At 34.7% G+C, this 18055-nt stretch overlaps 1 protein-coding gene and 2 pseudogenes across 2 annotated transcripts in view; 2 read left to right on the top strand and 1 right to left on the bottom strand.

The window, feature by feature from the left end:
• TAOK1 (TAO kinase 1) overlaps nucleotides 1-18055 on the top strand; it is a 144882-nt gene that overhangs the window by 98118 nt on the left and 28709 nt on the right. For both annotated transcript variants that reach the window (XM_003996465.6, XM_045044975.1), the window contains exons 9-15: nucleotides 1391-1484; nucleotides 4210-4291; nucleotides 8091-8258; nucleotides 9949-10152; nucleotides 12275-12409; nucleotides 14944-15180; nucleotides 17307-17435. In XM_003996465.6, coding sequence (XP_003996514.2) covers nucleotides 1391-1484; nucleotides 4210-4291; nucleotides 8091-8258; nucleotides 9949-10152; nucleotides 12275-12409; nucleotides 14944-15180; nucleotides 17307-17435 — 1049 coding nt within the window. The remainder of the gene's footprint in view (nucleotides 1-1390; nucleotides 1485-4209; nucleotides 4292-8090; nucleotides 8259-9948; nucleotides 10153-12274; nucleotides 12410-14943; nucleotides 15181-17306; nucleotides 17436-18055) is intronic.
• Nucleotides 4077-4173, bottom strand: LOC111557878 (annotated as a pseudogene).
• LOC111557801 lies at nucleotides 5801-6867 on the top strand (annotated as a pseudogene).

Here is an 18055-nt window from a genome sequence, read left to right as displayed (position 1 = left end):
CTCAGTTGGTTAAATGTCAGACTCTTGATCTTGGCTCAGGTTATGATCTCCTGGTTGATGAGATTGAGCCCCGCACTGGGCTGTGTGCTGACAACTCAAAGCCTGTTTGGGATTCTGTCTCTGCCCCTCCCCTGCTCGCTCACTCTCAAAATAAATATATAAACTTAATATAATGGAATCATTCAAAATCATGCACCACCTCTTGAGAAAATGTAACAATGATAAAAATATGTTTTACTTCTTGATATTCCTGCCAAAGATGTATAACTCAAATTTAATCATAGGACAAATTCAAATTGAGGAACATTCAAGAGTCTTGTACACTTCAAAATTGTCAAGGTTGTGACTTCAGCTATTACCTTAAGAGACCAGAAAAAGAGGAGCAAGGTGCACCTGGCTCAGTCAGTAGAGCATGCGACTCTAGATCTTGGGGTCATCAGTCCAAACCCCATGTTGAGTGTGGAGCCTACTTTAAAAAAAAAAAGAAAGAAAAGAAACAGAGTAAATTCAACCCAAAATAAGCAGAAGAAAGAGAATGTAAAAAATCAAAGCAAGAATCAATTAAATAAAGTCTCTAGCCAGATTGATCAGGAAAAAAAGAAGACACAAATTACCAATATCAAGAATGAGAAGTGACATCACTACTACAGGTATTAAAAGGATTATAGGAAGGTATTATGAACAATTTTATGTTAATTTAACAATTTAGATAAGACTCACCCATTCCTTGATGCAAATGATCAAGGCTTGCTTTTGCTACAGAGGACATTATTGGAACTTTGATTGAAATTTGAATGGGGGTTGAGGATTAGAGGATAGTCCTGTATCAGTATTAATGGTCTGATTTAATTGTGGTGCTTTAGTGGAATGTTCTTATTTATAGAAAGTATACACTGAAGTATTTAGGGGTGGTAGGGCATTAAGCCAGCAACGTAGTGTAAATTGACTCCCTTGAAAAAGTTCTTTGAGGGGCGCTTGGGTGGCTCAGTCGGTTAAGCCTCTGACTTTGGCTCAGGTCATGATCTCGCAGTTCATGGGTTCAAACCCCACATCGGGCTCTGTGCTGACAGCTCAGACACTGGAGCCTTCTTTGGATTCTGTGTCTCCCTTTCTCTCTGCTCCTCCCTCGTTCACGCTCTCTCAAAAATAAATAAAAGTTAAAAAAATTTTTTTAAAAAGAAAAGAAGAGGTTCTTTGAGCTCTACTTGGAAATTTTTTTGCTAAGTTTGAGACTATTTCCAAAAAAAAAAAAATTTTTTTTAACAGTATTTGCAAGCATGCCTCTATATAACAGGCTCATATTTTATTTTATTTTATTTTATTTTATTTATTATTTTTTTTCTTTTTAATAGGCTCATATTTTAACAGGAAAATTTTCTTTCTTTTACAGCGGAAAGGAAGCCTCCTTTATTTAATATGAATGCAATGAGTGCCTTATATCACATAGCCCAAAATGAATCCCCTACATTACAGTCTAATGAATGGTGAGTATTGCTTGGACATATATTACTCAACATTGTATAAATTAAATACTTTTAAAATAATGTTATCAAAATGATTTAATTCAATTAGGTAAAGTGTATTACTTGAAGAGATATTAAATTGGTTTGTTTTACCCTTACATCATGTTTATCCTCTATATATTCTGCTTTTTGTAACATATGTGTAACTCAGTTCAGAAATAAAGGATAGATGAGGCCACAGAGAAGCAAAAAGTATTGCTTTTTATAAAATTTTAAATTTTATTTTTTTCTTTGAACTTTTGGAACACATATAACCCTGATTATATAATAAATAGCTTAATTTAAACAGTATTTTATAACTAAAATACATAGATTGCCACAACTTATAGTGGTATTTTGGGGGGGAATGGTTTATAATTTATGAAGTTTAAAGCATAGATAAAATGATTTATCAAAATTATCAGATAATTCATAACTTTGTGATTGTTCTAATTGTTACTATGATATTTATATTTAGAATGGTTTGTTATTCCATGTTCTAGTGCTTCCTTGATTTGATAAAATTAGCTCATTCATGTAAAGAACTTTATAAAGGACAGATTGACAGTTTTAGAAAACTAGAATTTTTATCATTGATAGAAAATTTTAGTGTATGTATCTAAGTATATTCAAGTATATCTAGCATTTAAAAACTTCTGGGGAGATATCTAAAATGCTAAATACTTTTAAATTCGCAAGTAGTTACATAAATTAGTGAAACTTTATTTTTTTTAAGATTATATATTTAAGGCAGATTTGTAATCATTGTTACCTGTTTAGAGATATGTAGAAGGAATCTTCTGGCACAGAGTTTACCATCATGGTATATGTTAGTAATAAATATATTGAACACAGACTATCGTTACACTCTTTGATACATAGGAATTCAAAAAAGAATTCTTGCCTTCAAGGAATTTAAAATCTTATGTGAATATGGAAAGACAAACATTGATTAAGTAATTATTACTACCTTCCTCACCCTCATCAGTAACATTGTATAATAATATGTTGCAGACTTCTAGAGCACCTGGGTGGCTCAGTCAGTTATCATGTCTCGAGCTCATGGTTCGTGACCTCATTCAATCCCTGTGATGTTAGTTAGCATGGAGCCTGCTTGGGATTCTTTCTCCCTCTCTGCCCTCCCCGGCTCATCCTCACTCCCTCTCTTTTTCTCTCTCTCAGAACAATAAGCATTTTTTAAAAATACATTGCAGACTTTTGATGTTTTACAAAATATCTAAATTGATTTTCTGGGCTTAATGGAAGTTTATGCACTTATTTAGGAATACTAAATACTTAGGTGTAAAACTGCTCCCTCCAAAACAAATAGATTGATGTTCTAAAGTTGCAATAGAGAAGATGATCCAAGAGGCAAACAAGAAAGAGAGATGGCGGGGCGCCTGGGTGGCTCAGTCGTTGAGTGTCCGACTTCAGCTCAGGTCACAATCTCACGGTCCGTGGGTTCGAGCCCCGCGTCGGGCTCTGGGCTGATGGCCCGGGGCCTGGAGCCTGCTTCCGATTCTGTGTCTCCCTCTCTCTCTGCTCCTCCCTCGTTCATGCTCTGTCTCTCTCTGTCTCAAAAAAAATAAATAAACGTTAAAAAAAAATTAAAAAAAAAAAAAAGAGATGGCTTAGAGAAAAGAAACAAAAAATTGAAAAGAATGTTATCTTAAATTTGAATGCAAAGAAGAAAGATTGGCTTCCCTAATTTTGCCTCAATATAGAACAAGTTATGATATTTAAATATGTGGGAGTAGGATTTTTTTTTAAGTTTTATTTAAATTCCAGTTAACATACTGTGTAATGTAAGTTTCAGGTGTACAGTATAGTGATTGAGCATTTCATACATCACCCTGTGGCTCATCATGACAAGTACACTCCTTAATCCTCATCGCTTATTTAACCCATCCCCCTACACACCCCCCTTTTGTCAACCATCAGTTCTCTATAGTTAAGAGTCCATTTCTTGGTTTGAGCCTCTCTCTCCCCCCTCCCCCCACTCCTTCCCTCTCTGCCCCCCTTTGCTCATTTGTTTTGTTTCTTAACTTGTGGGAGCAGGATTTTTTTTAAATAATCTGTGTAAATTTGTCCTTGGAAAATGGTAAAGATTCATTGGTTGCTTTAAATAGATTTTCATAGGGGTGCCTGGGTGGCTTAGTCGGTTAAGTGTCTGACTTCAGCTCAGGTCATGATCTCATGGTCTGTGGGTTCGAGCCCCGCGTCGGGCTCTGTGCTGACAGCTCAGAGCCTGGAGCCTGCTTCAGATTCTGTGTCTCCCTGTCTCTGACCCTCCCCCATTCATGCTCTGTCTCTCTCTGTCTCAAAAATAAATAAACATTAAAAAAAAATTAAATAGATTTTCATAGATTTATATAAAATATACAATATATTTTATCTGCTTTTTTTTTTTGATAATTCCTTTTCCATTCCCCTTCCCACCAGTAGGCACATGCCTTGATTTGTGGATGTTGTTTTCTTTAAGTTTTTATTTAAATTCCAGTTAACATATAGTGTAAAATTAGTTCCAGGTGTAGAATTTAGTAATTTGACACTTACATACAACACCTATTGCTCAGAAATATGGAATACTTCATGAATTTGCATGTCGTCTTTGCACAGGGACTATGCTGATCTTCTCTGTATGGTTTGTGGATGTGTTTTAAAAGGAAATAGCAATATGTTCACTTGATACTTTCCTTTACAATAGGTCTGATTATTTTCGCAACTTTGTAGATTCTTGCCTCCAGAAAATCCCTCAAGATCGCCCTACATCAGAGGAACTTTTAAAGGTCAGTTTTACTTGGTCTGTTTTCTACCCTTAAGAAATTAAAATAATTTAAAGAAGGTGTTTTATTCTTTTTTTGATTTTGTGTCAGTATAAAGTATGCTCTACTAATTTTTTACTAAAATGCTCATTTTATATACTCTTCTCTTTTGGAACTTTTCTTGGAGTTTTTTCATTTGTTTTTCCAAAATTAATTAACTGCTGTACCATGTCTGAATAGAATATATAGTTGTATATTCCAAATACTACCAACTGGCTGTGCTCGCTTCGGCAGCACATATACAAATACTACCAACTGGCCATTTGTAAGTGCAAGAATATATTCATGAGTTATAACTCCATATTTTAATTCATGTGGAACAATGTCATATTTCAAAGTTAGTAAAACAAAGTTTAACTTTGGATTTAATTTAAAAAAAATTTTTAATGTTTATTTATTTTTGAGAAAGAGAGAGGGTGCGAGTTGGGCAGGGGCAGAGAGAGGGAGACACAGAATCCGAAGCAGGTTCTGGGGTCTGAGCTGTCAGCACAAAGTCCAACACAGGACTCGAACCCATTAACCTTGAAATCATAACCTGAGTAGAAGTCAGATGCTTAACCGACTGAGCCACCCAGGTGCTCTCATTTAAGTTTTTTGTCTGCCACACTTTATATATTTATCAGTTGTATATTAAAATAATATGAAAGAAAGAGAAATGGTGTATATCTGTATAATTATTGTGGGAGAAAAGAGCTTTTAAAAGAAACTGTTAAAAATGCATATCATGTTTCTGTTTCCTTTTTGGAAATAATTTTTCTAACTTGGCAATGAAAATATTCTAAGAATCATGTAAATTCTATTCGGTTTTCAATGTGTTTGGTTACTTAGTTCAAACACATGATTAGTGTATGCTCTTTATTCTCAAAAATTGATTATTTTATTTGGAGGTTGGCCATGTTATTAATAGCAATAATAACATTGTTGAACTTAATATAGTTCCTAAAACATCTAGATAAAGCAGTAGTAGATAAACATCTAGATAAAGCAGGATTTGATTGTCTTCTTGTGCCCCTAAAGGATATTGTTGATTTTTCACTGTAAGATTTAAGTAGACCATTTTTACATGACTGTTCTATAATTTCAGAGAGGTTTAATTTATTTTCACTAACACACATCAAAGATACAAAGAAACTGAAATTTGATTGTATTATTTAGAACCACAGTATGTAGAAGAACAATATAATTTCAGTAATGATTGTGGGATTTGAGGCAGTAAGTTCATTCATAGTCTCAGAAATGAAAGCCTAGGTAAATAGGTATTATAATAGTAACAAAAGGCTTAGTATAGCTAGAAATTATGTTAGTGATAAATAAGCAAGATTTAACATTTATTTATTTTTGGGAGAAAGAGAGCATGAGTGGGAGAGGGGCAGAGAGAGAGGGAGACACAGAATTGGAAGCAGGCTCTAGTCTCTGAGCTGTCAGCACAGAGCCGGACGCAGGGCTCGAACCCACGAGCAGTGAGATCATAACCTGAAGTTGCGTGCCCAACCGACTGAGCCACCCAGGTGCCCCTAAATAAGCAAGGTTTATATGTAGAAAACTATTAAACTTAGAAATTTAAGATTTATTATTTTTGGATAAGAAGACCGAATATTGTAAATCATGATACCTTAACCTTTCTAAGGCTCAGGAAAAAGAATCTGACTGTCTTCTTATACTATAGGCAAAGAAGTGATTTGGTGATGATAACCCAACCCATGAGATGAGACCTGGATATTTGGTGGTTAGATCCCAAGTCTGCATACTATTCATTTTGCTAGTTCATAGCATGTATTGGCACAGCCTTACTGAAAATGATAGGAATTATCTATTTGGTACTTTCCCTTTGGTCTAATTATATTTCTGTTACAGTTCATCATAAAAAGAGCTAATAGAAAAAAATTTTAATGTATGAAGCTATCTCAGAATTAAAAATCTATAGGCCTCGTGTTTATGAGTTTGAAATAACAATACTTACGACAGTGAAAGTAGAATAAAATATCATATAATTAAAATTCTTTACAGAAGCTTTTTCCTCTTCTGGGGATGGTGTCTGTAGGCATTCAGAATGGTCCAGCATTTGACATACTGTCATAGGCTGTCCTACATACAATATAGGTTCTAACAAAACTAGGCTGTCCTGAACCCCTGGTAATAGAATCTTCTTTATACAAAGAAGGGTGGGAAAGCACCAAAATCCCCATGTGGTGTGTGCCCAGACTGACTTTGAGGAGTTTATGCTGTGACACTTACAGTTCTTATGAGATTATCTAAAACGAAAAATACATCAGCAGGGCCTATGGTGTGCTATATGTGTTTGGGACAGGATCAAGTGTGCTCTCCTGTTGAGGAGCAGAAAATCGTTAAAGTGTTGAAGGCATAAGCACAGAATCAGAAAGCTAAATAAAAAAATGAAGTTTTTTGAGTAATAAAAAAATCAAAAGGCAAAAAAAATTCTTTAAAGAAGAAATGCTTTTGAACTAACAAAGGTAAAAAGTATTACAAGAATTCAAGGACATTTCACAGAACTCAAGGCAAAAGGTGTCTTTCTGCAGTCTGTATGCTGTGTTTCTTTTTTTTTTTTTTAATTTTTTTTTTAACGTTTATTTATTTTTGAGACAGAGAGAGACAGAGCATGAACGGGGGAGGGGCAGAGAGAGAGAGGGAGACACAGAATCGGAAGCAGGCTCCAGGCTCTGGACCATCAGCCCAGAGCCCGACACGGGGCTCGAACTCACGGACCGTGAGATCGTGACCTGAGCTGAAGTCGGACGCTTAACCGACTGAGCCACCCAGGCGCCCCTGTATGCTGTGTTTCTATAAATCAAAATTTATACATAGAAAATTTCTGAAGAAATATATCAAAATGTAACAGTGATAATGATAGAATTGTTCTTTGTACTTTTTTGTATTTGATAAGGTTAAATTTATTATTAAATGTTAGTGGTAAAAATCACTATACAATGGCTTTTAATCAACTGCTAGTGTTTTATGGAGTGTTGTTTATACAGCATATAAAAAAAATTCATACTATCCAAGTTTATGTTACTATAAAATCATTTTTTATTTTAACCATAATTTACCATAAAATCATTTCTTTTGAAACCTAATACAGCTCAGAACTGTACGTGCCTTTTCTATGAAATCGGTTTTAAGAATATGTAAACCTTGGGGCGCCTGGGTGGCGCAGTCGGTTAAGCGTCCGACTTCAGCCAGGTCCCAATCTCACGGTCCGTGAGTTCGAGCCCCGCGTCCGGCTCTGGGCTGATGGCTCAGAGCCTGGAGCCTGTTTCTGATTCTGTGTCTCCCTCTCTCTCTGCCCCTCCCCCGTTCATGCTCTGTCTCTCTCTGTCCCCAAAAAAATAAATAAACATTGAAAAAAAAAATTAAAAAAAGAATATGTAAACCTTTTTTAGCCTTTATTTAGGGCTCTGTTGAACTTAATTCTTAGTGTTTAATTGGACTTTTTGTTTATTTCAACTCTGCATTTTCATTTAGCCAACAAAGGTATCATGTTTCTATTAAATGCACAGAGGTAGTTAAGTATGTATAGAGTGTGTGTGTGTGTGTGTGTGTGTGTGTGTGTGTGTGTGTGTGTAGAAGACAATTTCATAAATTAAGAAGCCAAAAATGTAGTAGAATTAGATAGCTATAGATTATATGCATTATCTATTATGATTAATTACGATAGTAACTACTGTTTGAGAAAGGGGTACATTTGTACGCATTAAAAATATATATATAAATTTCAACCTGACTTTCACCTTCTGCTTTTATACAGCACATGTTTGTTCTTCGGGAGCGCCCTGAAACAGTGTTAATAGATCTCATTCAAAGGACAAAGGATGCAGTAAGAGAGCTGGACAATCTGCAGTATCGAAAGATGAAGAAACTCCTTTTCCAGGAGGCACATAACGGACCAGCAGTAGAAGCACAGGAAGAAGAAGAGGTAATAACTTAGAAATGACTCAAATATTGAGCCCTCTTTATTGGCTTCTTTCCTTATGCACCTAGTCTTGCCATGAATATTTTATATTAGTGGTTCCCAGATTGTGTTTTCTTAATATTGGTCCTGTAAGATCCCAGGAGGGAAAAAAGGTTTTGCATTCTTTAAACCTAACCCCTTCGTAGTACACAATGACCTGATAAAGCTCTGCAAAGTCTTTTATTAAAGAAACTTATTCAACTTTAATCTAGACTCCATCAAATTTTTTGGCTACTGAACCCTGTTTTGCCTTATTACCTGATTCCATGGGACATGCTTTTGGAAGTATTTGAAATTATAGACTCTAGAAATTGACAGTACTTATTCAGAAGTCGTTAGAATTACAAAGCATTGTGCTCTGTCACCAGGGATACTTGAATCAGAAGTTCTATATAATTTCATTCCATTTGCACAGTTCTAAAGTACCCATTTTACAGATGAGTAAAGCAAAGCTCAGTGGTTAATTTCTCATAGGTTCACATGGGTTCAAATTCACGCATCTCTCACTCTCAAGGCCAAGTTCTTTCCATGTTGCCTTTTGTAGGGTATGGAAATATAAATTTGCAATAGAAATGTTATAGAACTTCCTCACAAGGAAATCTACATATTTGTGGAGCTATCTTTTTTTACTCTAAATATTTTCATTTTTCTTTGTTCCTGTCAGAATTTGTTGATTCTTTTTTACTACTTTTCAGAGAGATCAGTTTGCATTCTGAAACCAGGAGCAATAGTTACTTACTTTACTTTTTCTTTTTTAATAGTGCTACATAATTAATGAACTAGAAAATACAAGACTTTCTTAACTTACAGTTTTGGTGTTGTTCATTTTGTTTTTTAGTTCATACAGTGATCACTAGAAGATTATTTTGAGCTTTTTTAGATATCTGAAATATTTGAGTAAAGTTGTAAAATTAATAAAATTCTAATGTAGTTAAATCTATAACAGCATCTCTTTTAGGCTGGGCATATATATATATATATATATATATATATATATATATATATATATAATCATATGTCTGTGTTAAATTTTGCATATCTTACAGAATTTTGGTGCCCAGATAACATGGCTTGCCTGGTTACTTCATAAAACATTCTTACGAATGTGATTAAATGTATAGGTAATACATAATTTTTAATTTACAAAAAATAGATGGGAATTAATACTAAATTGATGAAAGAAGGATAGGCTAGATAATATATTCTGAGGAAGGAAAATATACTTAAAAGGCTTCCTTAAAAAATAACTAAAAGGGGTTATTTATAAAATTAAAAATGATTGGTACGTATTTTAAGTATGGGAGTTATTGAGAAATGAGCAAAATTTTCTCTATACCCCATGAGATGTGTGGTAGAAATAGATTTCAAAAGTGACAAATTAGAGAAAATGTTACACTGTGGAAATAACCCATAAATGATTAACTGAATTTTTGACATGGTTGGGCTTTTTGTTATTTAGGTGTTGGTCATTTTTATTTTGTTTGTTTTTCAGCTGCTAAACTTCCTTCCTGGTCTTGGCAAATACAGGGAATTTCTCACAATAGACCCCTAACTTTCTTTCTTAAAGATTGTGTGCCAAGCACTGTGATAAGTGATTATAAGTAGCAATTCAAAAGAGATAAAGATACTTGAACCTAATGCTTTTTTCCCTTAGGAACAAGATCATGGTGTTGGCCGGACAGGAACAGTGAATAGTGTTGGAAGTAATCAGTCTATTCCCAGTATGTCCATCAGTGCCAGTAGCCAAAGTAGTAGTGTTAACAGTCTTCCAGATGCCTCAGATGACAAGAGTGAGCTAGATATGATGGAGGGAGACCACACAGTGATGTCTAATAGTTCTGTCATCCATTTAAAACCTGTGAGTATTTGGGTTTCAGTGAAAAAAAATTTCAGCTTTGGTAAATAATTTTCTTTATCTGATTAGTTTAATAAGGAGCTTGTCTTGGATGTTTCAGAACTTTGGAACATTTTTCGGTAACTTATTTTAAAGTGACATTAGGCTTGTTAATTCCCAGTATAATATCTGCATTTGGGAACCTATTGTTTTGAGAATACAAAAAGAATATTTTAAAAATCTTAGAAGAAAGACATATATAGAAACACTAGGTAATATATAATTTCAAGTTAGTTTCATGAAAAATAAAGTATTTAAAATATTTACAAATAGTAAGTATACACTTGAAAGTCATGATAATGGTTGTCTTTGGGGAGTAGGAAAAAGGATTGCAGTGGGTAATGATCAAAAGTGACTTGCATTGTCTGTAATGTTTACATCTTTAAAATAAAGATGAAGATGTGGTTCATATATACAATGGAATACTACTTGGCAGTGAGAAATACTACTTGGCAATGTTGCCATTTGCAGCAATGTGGATGGAACTGGAGGGTATTATGCTAAGTGAAATAAGTCAGTCAGAGAAAGACAGATACCATGTTTTCACTCATATGTGGGATTTGAGAAACTTAGCAGAAGACCATGGGGGAAGGGAAGGAGAAAACAATAGTTTCAAACAGAGAGGAAGGCAAACCATAAGAGACTTAAATACAGAGAACAAACTAAGGCTTGAAGGAGGGGGCAGGGCGGGGGGAATGGGTGATGGGCATTGAGAAGGGCATTTGTTGAGATGAGCACTGGGTGTTGTATGTAAGCGATGAATCATGGGAACCTACTCCTGAAACTAAGAGCACATTGTATATACTGTATGTTAGCTAACTTGACAATAAATTATATTTAGGAAAAAAGGAAATATGATTTTTGCTACATTATTCTTCATACTTTTGAGTGCAAAATTTTTAATTTTCTTGAAAACGTTTGAAAGTCAGGTAACTTGTTTTTAGTAACTAATAGGAATACTTCCTTTTTAACTTCACAGCTTATAGTATTACCTAGAAGCTTATTAGGCACAAGAACTAAAAGGTAGAACTAACCCAAGTATTCATCAACAGATGAATACATAAATAAACCATGGTATATACATACGATGGAATATTATTCGGCTATAAAGAAGAATGAAATTCTGATATATGCTACAACGCAAGTAAACCTTGAAATGTTAACACTAAGGGGTATTAAGCCAGATGCAAAAGGAAATATTGCATAATTCCACTTACATAAAATAGCTAGAATAAGCAAATTTGTAGAGACACAAAGTAGATTAGTGGTTACCAGGGACTTGAGTGGAGGATAAAATGGAGAGTTTTTGTTAATAGATACAATTTCCATTTGGGGTGATGGAAAAGTTTTGGAAATGGTGGTAGTTGTGTAACATTGAGAATATAATTATTGCCAGTGAATTGTACATCTAAACGTGGTTAAAATGGCAAATTTTATATATATTTTACTACACTCACACAAATAGTGCTTAGGAATGATTTAGTTGAGTGGTGGTATTATTCAGGACAAACTCATGTTTAATTTTTGCATCCTTAGGCAGTAGAATCAGCAGTAAAATAAGATTATTCCCACAATTAGTTGGTTGCTACTTAATTTACTTCCTCTTCAGTTAATGAACTAAGCTATATATAAGGAAAGACATCATTTCTTAAAATATTTACAGTTACTTTTTGATTACTTACTTTGGACAGAAGGCAGAAGTATTATAAAAGTATTTTTAAGATATATTATTGTTTTCAAAAAAAAAGATATATTATTGTTTTCAAAACCCAATAGCCTTAATTAATTTTTGACTGCTGTTTAAAATTATTAAACCTTTTCCATTTTATATATAATAATTAGGATATAAATCTAACCTCATATATTTCCTTATCCTAAATCTGTGTGCTGTTTCATACACTTAGGGAATCATGTTTCCTGATTCTAATTATATTGAAAATAAAATGTCAGCATTCTCAATTTTTGTTTTTACTTTTTAAAATTATTTCTTTAAGATAAATTGATCACGTGGTCTCTAAATTTTCTTGAAAGTTCAAGTGAACTGTATTTGTTCACCTCAAATAGTATTGTCTCCTTCTTTGCTTAGGAGGAAGAAAATTACAGAGAAGAGGGAGATCCTAGAACAAGAGCATCAGATCCACAATCTCCACCTCAAGTGTCTCGTCATAAATCACACTATCGTAATCGGGAACACTTTGCTACTATACGGACAGCATCACTGGTATGTTCTTCCCTTGAATTAGAAATACGTTTCTCAGGGACGCCTGGGTGGCTCAGTAGGTTAAGCATCCAACTCTTGGTTTTGGCTCAGGTCTTGATCTCACGGTTCATGAGATCAAGCTCCATGTTGGGCTCTGCACTGACAGCAAGGAGCCTGCTAGGGATTCTCTCTCATCCTCTCTCTCTATGCCCCTCCCCTGTTCATGCTTGCATGCTTGCTCTCTCTCAAAATAAATAAATATATATTTTTTTTAATTTTTTTTTTCAACGTTTATTTATTTTTGGGACAGAGAGAGACAGAGCATGAACGGGGGAGGGGCAGAGAGCGAGGGAGACACAGAATCAGAAACAGGCTCCAGGCTCTGAGCCATCAGCCCAGAGCCCGATGCGGGGCTCGAACTCACGGACCGCGAGATCGTGACCTGGTTGAAGTCGGACGTTTAACTGACTGCGCCACCCAGGCGCCCCTAAATATTTTTTAAGAAGAAATACATTTTTCATTTTGGATTGTGGCACCTATACTCAGGTTATGACTATGTCTTATTTTTTTGTATCTGAGGATTATTTTATAAAATACCCATTCAACATTTAAGTGCCTTTTATTTATTTATTTATTTATTTATTTATTTATTTATTTATTTATTTTTCAACGTTTATTTATTTTTGGGACAGAGAGAGACAGAGCATGAACGGGGGAGGGGCAGAGAGAGGGAGACACAGAATTGGAAACAGGCTCCAGGCTCTGAGCCATCAGCCCAGAGCTTGACGCGGGGCTCGAACTCACGGACCGCGAGATCGTGACCTGGTTGAAGTCAGACGCTTAACCGACTGTGCCACCCAGGCACCCCTTAAGTGCCTTTTATAAGATACTATATACAATACTCTGAGAGACATTAAACTAGTAATGTCTTCACGGTGTACAGAAATAACTAATATATTAGAATATATCAAATGCTTAAGAGGGCTAGAAGGTACTAAATAGGAATTCAGATTATTTTTGGTTTGTGGCATAAAGGAAGTATTTATAAAAGAAATTGTTTGAGATTTTAATAATTAGTTGGTTTTAGGCACAGAGAGGAAGAAAAAGTTATTTCTACAATATAAGAATTAACAGTAAGGAAATAACCGAGGCTAACCAAAATGGGGGAATGTTTGCGAAATGGCAAGTAATTCAGTTTGATGTATTCAAAATATAGTTCTGATTTCCCAAATAACAATAAAAAGTGGATTATGGGGGTGCCTGACTGGTTCAGTTGGTTAAGTGTCCCAACTCTTGATTTTGGCTCAGGTCATGATCACAAGGTCCGTGAGCTTGACCTCTTCATTGGGCTCTGCACTGACAGTGTGGAGGCTGCTTGGGATTCTCTCCCTCCTCTGCCCTGTCTTTCTCTCTCTCAAAATAAATAAATGAAGTTAAAAAAACTTAAAAAAAGGATCATATATCAACAAGGATGTTGTTGTAGTGGGGTGCTTATTACCCTTATCAGTCAGATTAAGTAGGACCAAAACATGATAAAGGATACACTGGATAAAAAGAAATTACATTAAGATATCATATGAAAAGTAGGCTGTTAGAAAATATGACAGGAAGTAAAAAAAGATGTATCTGAGGAAAAAAGTTATCTGAGTTATCAGCTACATAAGCAGACTTTATAAATCCCATGCAGTGGCCCATGAATCTGTATGACATGTGGGGTCAAGAATGCCATCACCCACACTGGGTGTAGAGATTACTTACAAATAAAATTTTTAAAAATGATTAATTTTATACTATGTGAATTTTTAGCTCAATTTAAAAATCCAATTTATACATTTTTTTCTTTATAATCAGTACCTTTTGTATCCTGCCCAGGAAATATTTGTTTACCCAAGTAATGATGGTAGTCCCATGTTTTCTTTTGCTTTATGATTCTGAGTTTTATGTTTAGGTCACATGATTCTTTTCAAAGTAATTTTTGTATATGGAATGATATATGAGCCAAGGTTTATTTCTTTATTTTTTATACAAATAATCAGTTGTTTCAACAGGATTTTTTTTTTTTAGAGAGTGTGAGCTAGGGAGGGGCAGAGAGAGTGAGAATCCTAAGCCGGCTCTGTGCCCAGCACGGAGTCTAACTCGGGGATCGATCTCCCAAACTGAACCGTGCAATCATGACTTAATCCGAAATCAAGAGTCTGAAGCTTAACTGACTGAGCCTCCCAGGTGCCCCTCAGCAGGATTTGTTAAAAAACACTTTCCTTTTTTAATTAACTTGACTCCTTGGTAGAAAATCCAATTAACTATGTGTGGCTCTGTTTCTGGATTTTATTCTGTTCCTTTGGTCTATTCAGCCTGTCCTTATACCAGTACCACACTGTTTTGGTTGCTGAAGTGTATGTCTTCCAATTTTTGTATGCTCCTCAAGATTGTTTTGGCTAAATGGGATCTTTTACATTAATTGCCTGCTTAGTTAACAGCAGAGTGGTCTTAAAATGCTTTTGAAAGAAATGTGTTGCTTTATTTTATTCTTTTTTCTCTATTGTTTGTATGTCTAGGTTACAAGGCAAATGCAAGAACATGAGCAGGACTCTGAGCTTAGAGAACAGATGTCTGGCTATAAGAGAATGAGGCGGCAACATCAAAAGCAACTGATGACTCTGGAAAATAAGCTAAAGGCTGAGATGGATGAACATCGCCTCAGATTAGACAAAGATCTTGAAACTCAGCGTAACAATTTTGCTGCAGAGATGGAGAAACTTATCAAAAAACATCAGGCTGCTATGGAAAAAGAGGTGACTGATTCAGTATTATTAATTTGTGACCATCCCAGAATTAACCAAGATAACATTTTGATATTAGAGTATCTTTTCCTCAGAACCAAACAAATCGATTGGAGAAAGGGAGGGACATTTATATAACATGTAAGGTATGAAGTACTGATACTTGATAGGTTTATAGTGTCACGGTGGGTAAATCATTCAACCTTTCTGGTCCTCAGGTACTCTGGTTATCTGAAGAGTTTGATAAATCACCTATCAATAAGGTGGCTCAGGTCTCAAAAAAAATCATTCATGATTCTCTTCCTTGTGTATTTTTTGGAAATCTTCCTTAAATTTAGACCAGCATTTTTATATCAGACAATAATTAAAGATTAAGAGATTCAGATTAAGGTTTAGCCCATTTGTTTATTTACAAATAAATGTCATTCTACTATATGATAAAAGTACATTTTTTAGTATTAATGTTTTGTGAAACCTTTTCTTCTAAAGGTTTTTGTTGTCCCATTAGTTTCATTTTATTTTGATAGTCAAATTTGTCAAGTACAATGTAAGCTTCTCAGTAAATTCACAGAATACCTTCAGATATGTCTGACTAGTCCACATTGAGGCATTATTTATCATAGCTACCCTATTCACCCTTCTTCTCCCCCAAAAAGAACCACTATCTCTTTATCGTAGTGGCTTATAATATAAATTTATTAATTTACATATTAATAAATATTTATCAAAGTAAATATTTGATTTTGAAATAATTTGGTGAAAGAAAACTATCCTATTGGGCGTTGGGTAGTATTTTCAATAACTTAGGAAGAGGTAGATTCTAACATACTTAGGAAAGCAATTTGTGAAACAGGATGTAGAATATGATTACAAATTTGTTTTAAAAATATATATGCTTAGAAAAAGTTAGGAATATGTACCAAAATGTTTATATTGGTTATCTCTGGGTGCTAAAATCATGGAAGATTTTCCTTCTTTGTGTTTTTCTGTACTTCATAAATGTTCTACAATGTTTATGCATTGCATATATAATCAGAAATAAGGTGTGCATATCAGTCATTAGAGCGTGCAACTCTTGTTATAAGTTGTAAGTTTGAACCCCATGTTGGGTGTAGAGATCACTTACAAATAAAATCTTAAAAAAAAAGAAAGATAACAATATGATGCATATATCTGATATTTAATATTTTCATATTATTTAATTTATAAATAAAAGGTCAGGGTTTAACTTGAAGAAGTCAACCAACATAAGAAGTCATGATTTTTGGTCACACAAAGTCACACATTTGTAGATAAGTGACATATAAACGTGTGTTTTGTTTTACTGGGGGGAGAACACACTCCTGTTAAATGGGGGGAAAAGGTATAAACATTAATCAACATTTTATTTATTTTTTATTTTATTTTTATTTTAGAGAAAACATGTGAGCAGGGGAGAGGGGAGGTGGGGGGGGTGGGGGAGAGACAGAGACAGAGAGAGAGAGAGAGAGAGAGAGAGAGAGAGAGAGAGAGAATCTTAAGTAGGCTCCATGCTCAGCATAGAGCCTGCCATGGGGCTCCATCCCATGACCCTGGGATCATGACCTGAGCCAAAATCAAAAAGTTGGATGCTCAACCAACTGAGCCATCCAGACGCCCCAAAGATCATCTTAAAGACAGGTTCCATTTTATTGGTTCTCTGAAATTCAAATATGGATGCTGAGTAACAATTATGAATAATTTGGTGGGGAGGATGCCTGGGTGGCTCACTCAGTTAAGTGTCTGACTCTTAATTTCGGCTCAGGTCATGATCTCATGGTTAGTGAAATTAAACCCCATTTGGAGCTCTGTGCTGAGCATAGAGTCTGCTTGGGATTTCTCCTCTTTCTCTTGCCCCTTCTTCGTTTGTGTGCATTTTCTCTCTTTCTCTCTCAATCTCTCTCTCTCTCAAATAAACTTTAAAAAATTAATTTGTTGGGTATTCTCATTTTGGTAATACTTAATGCTGATTTTCTACACTTGATCTTAGCCAAAAGGCCGAGAAGCAATGTTGATTTTCTATTTTTGGTTGAAAATTACCTCCTTGGTAATGTCTTATTAAACTGTTGCTTTGAATGTATCAACTTAACTAATTCGATCCATTTTCTAAATTTCTATAGGCTAAAGTGATGGCCAATGAGGAGAAAAAATTTCAGCAACATATTCAGGCTCAACAGAAGAAAGAACTAAATAGTTTTTTGGAGTCCCAGAAAAGAGAATATAAACTTCGAAAGGAACAGCTTAAGGAGGTACTTATTTTATAAACTTTTTCAAGCCAGTTGTCTGCTTACTGATTGTATGTGATGTTGATCAACTCATAGAGCCACTAAGATAAAATTTTTGTTTGTTTTTTGTCACCATAAAATGTATATCAGTTTGAATGAAGACATTGATTATAATCAATTACTCTTCAGTGGGTTGAGATTCTCAGTTGAGTAGGGTCTAAAAAGAATCGTCTCCTGCCAACGGAAGTTATTTTATTTATAATAGCTTTTGTAAGCACTTATTAAGTAACTGAATGATTAGAAATAAAAATATGTGAGCTGTGAAACAAAAAGCCGCACATTTCTTTCTGTATAACAGGAGTCAAACTCTATACTAGAACATTGGGTTTGAAAAGATTATAAATAGGATTCCCAATTGTAAATAAATATCCAACAGCATGCAGTTTCCCAGTGCAGTAAGAGTTGAATGTTAATGGATATATTAGTTTAAATAATCTTTTAGGTGTATAACTTGTGTATGTATGCCTCTGTGTGTGTGTGTGTGTGTGAGTGTGAGTGTGTGTGTGAGTGTGTGTTCATTTGGAATAGTGATTCTCAGTGTAGAGGAAGGGACATACTAGAGTTTTGGTGGGGAAGTTTCCTGG

The sequence above is a fragment of the Felis catus genome, chromosome E1 (assembly GCF_018350175.1).
Source record: "Felis catus isolate Fca126 chromosome E1, F.catus_Fca126_mat1.0, whole genome shotgun sequence".
Classification (NCBI taxonomy): domain Eukaryota; kingdom Metazoa; phylum Chordata; class Mammalia; order Carnivora; family Felidae; genus Felis; species Felis catus.
The sequence above is the reverse complement of the archived record's forward strand: the minus strand, read 5'-3'. Positions and strand labels throughout refer to the sequence as shown.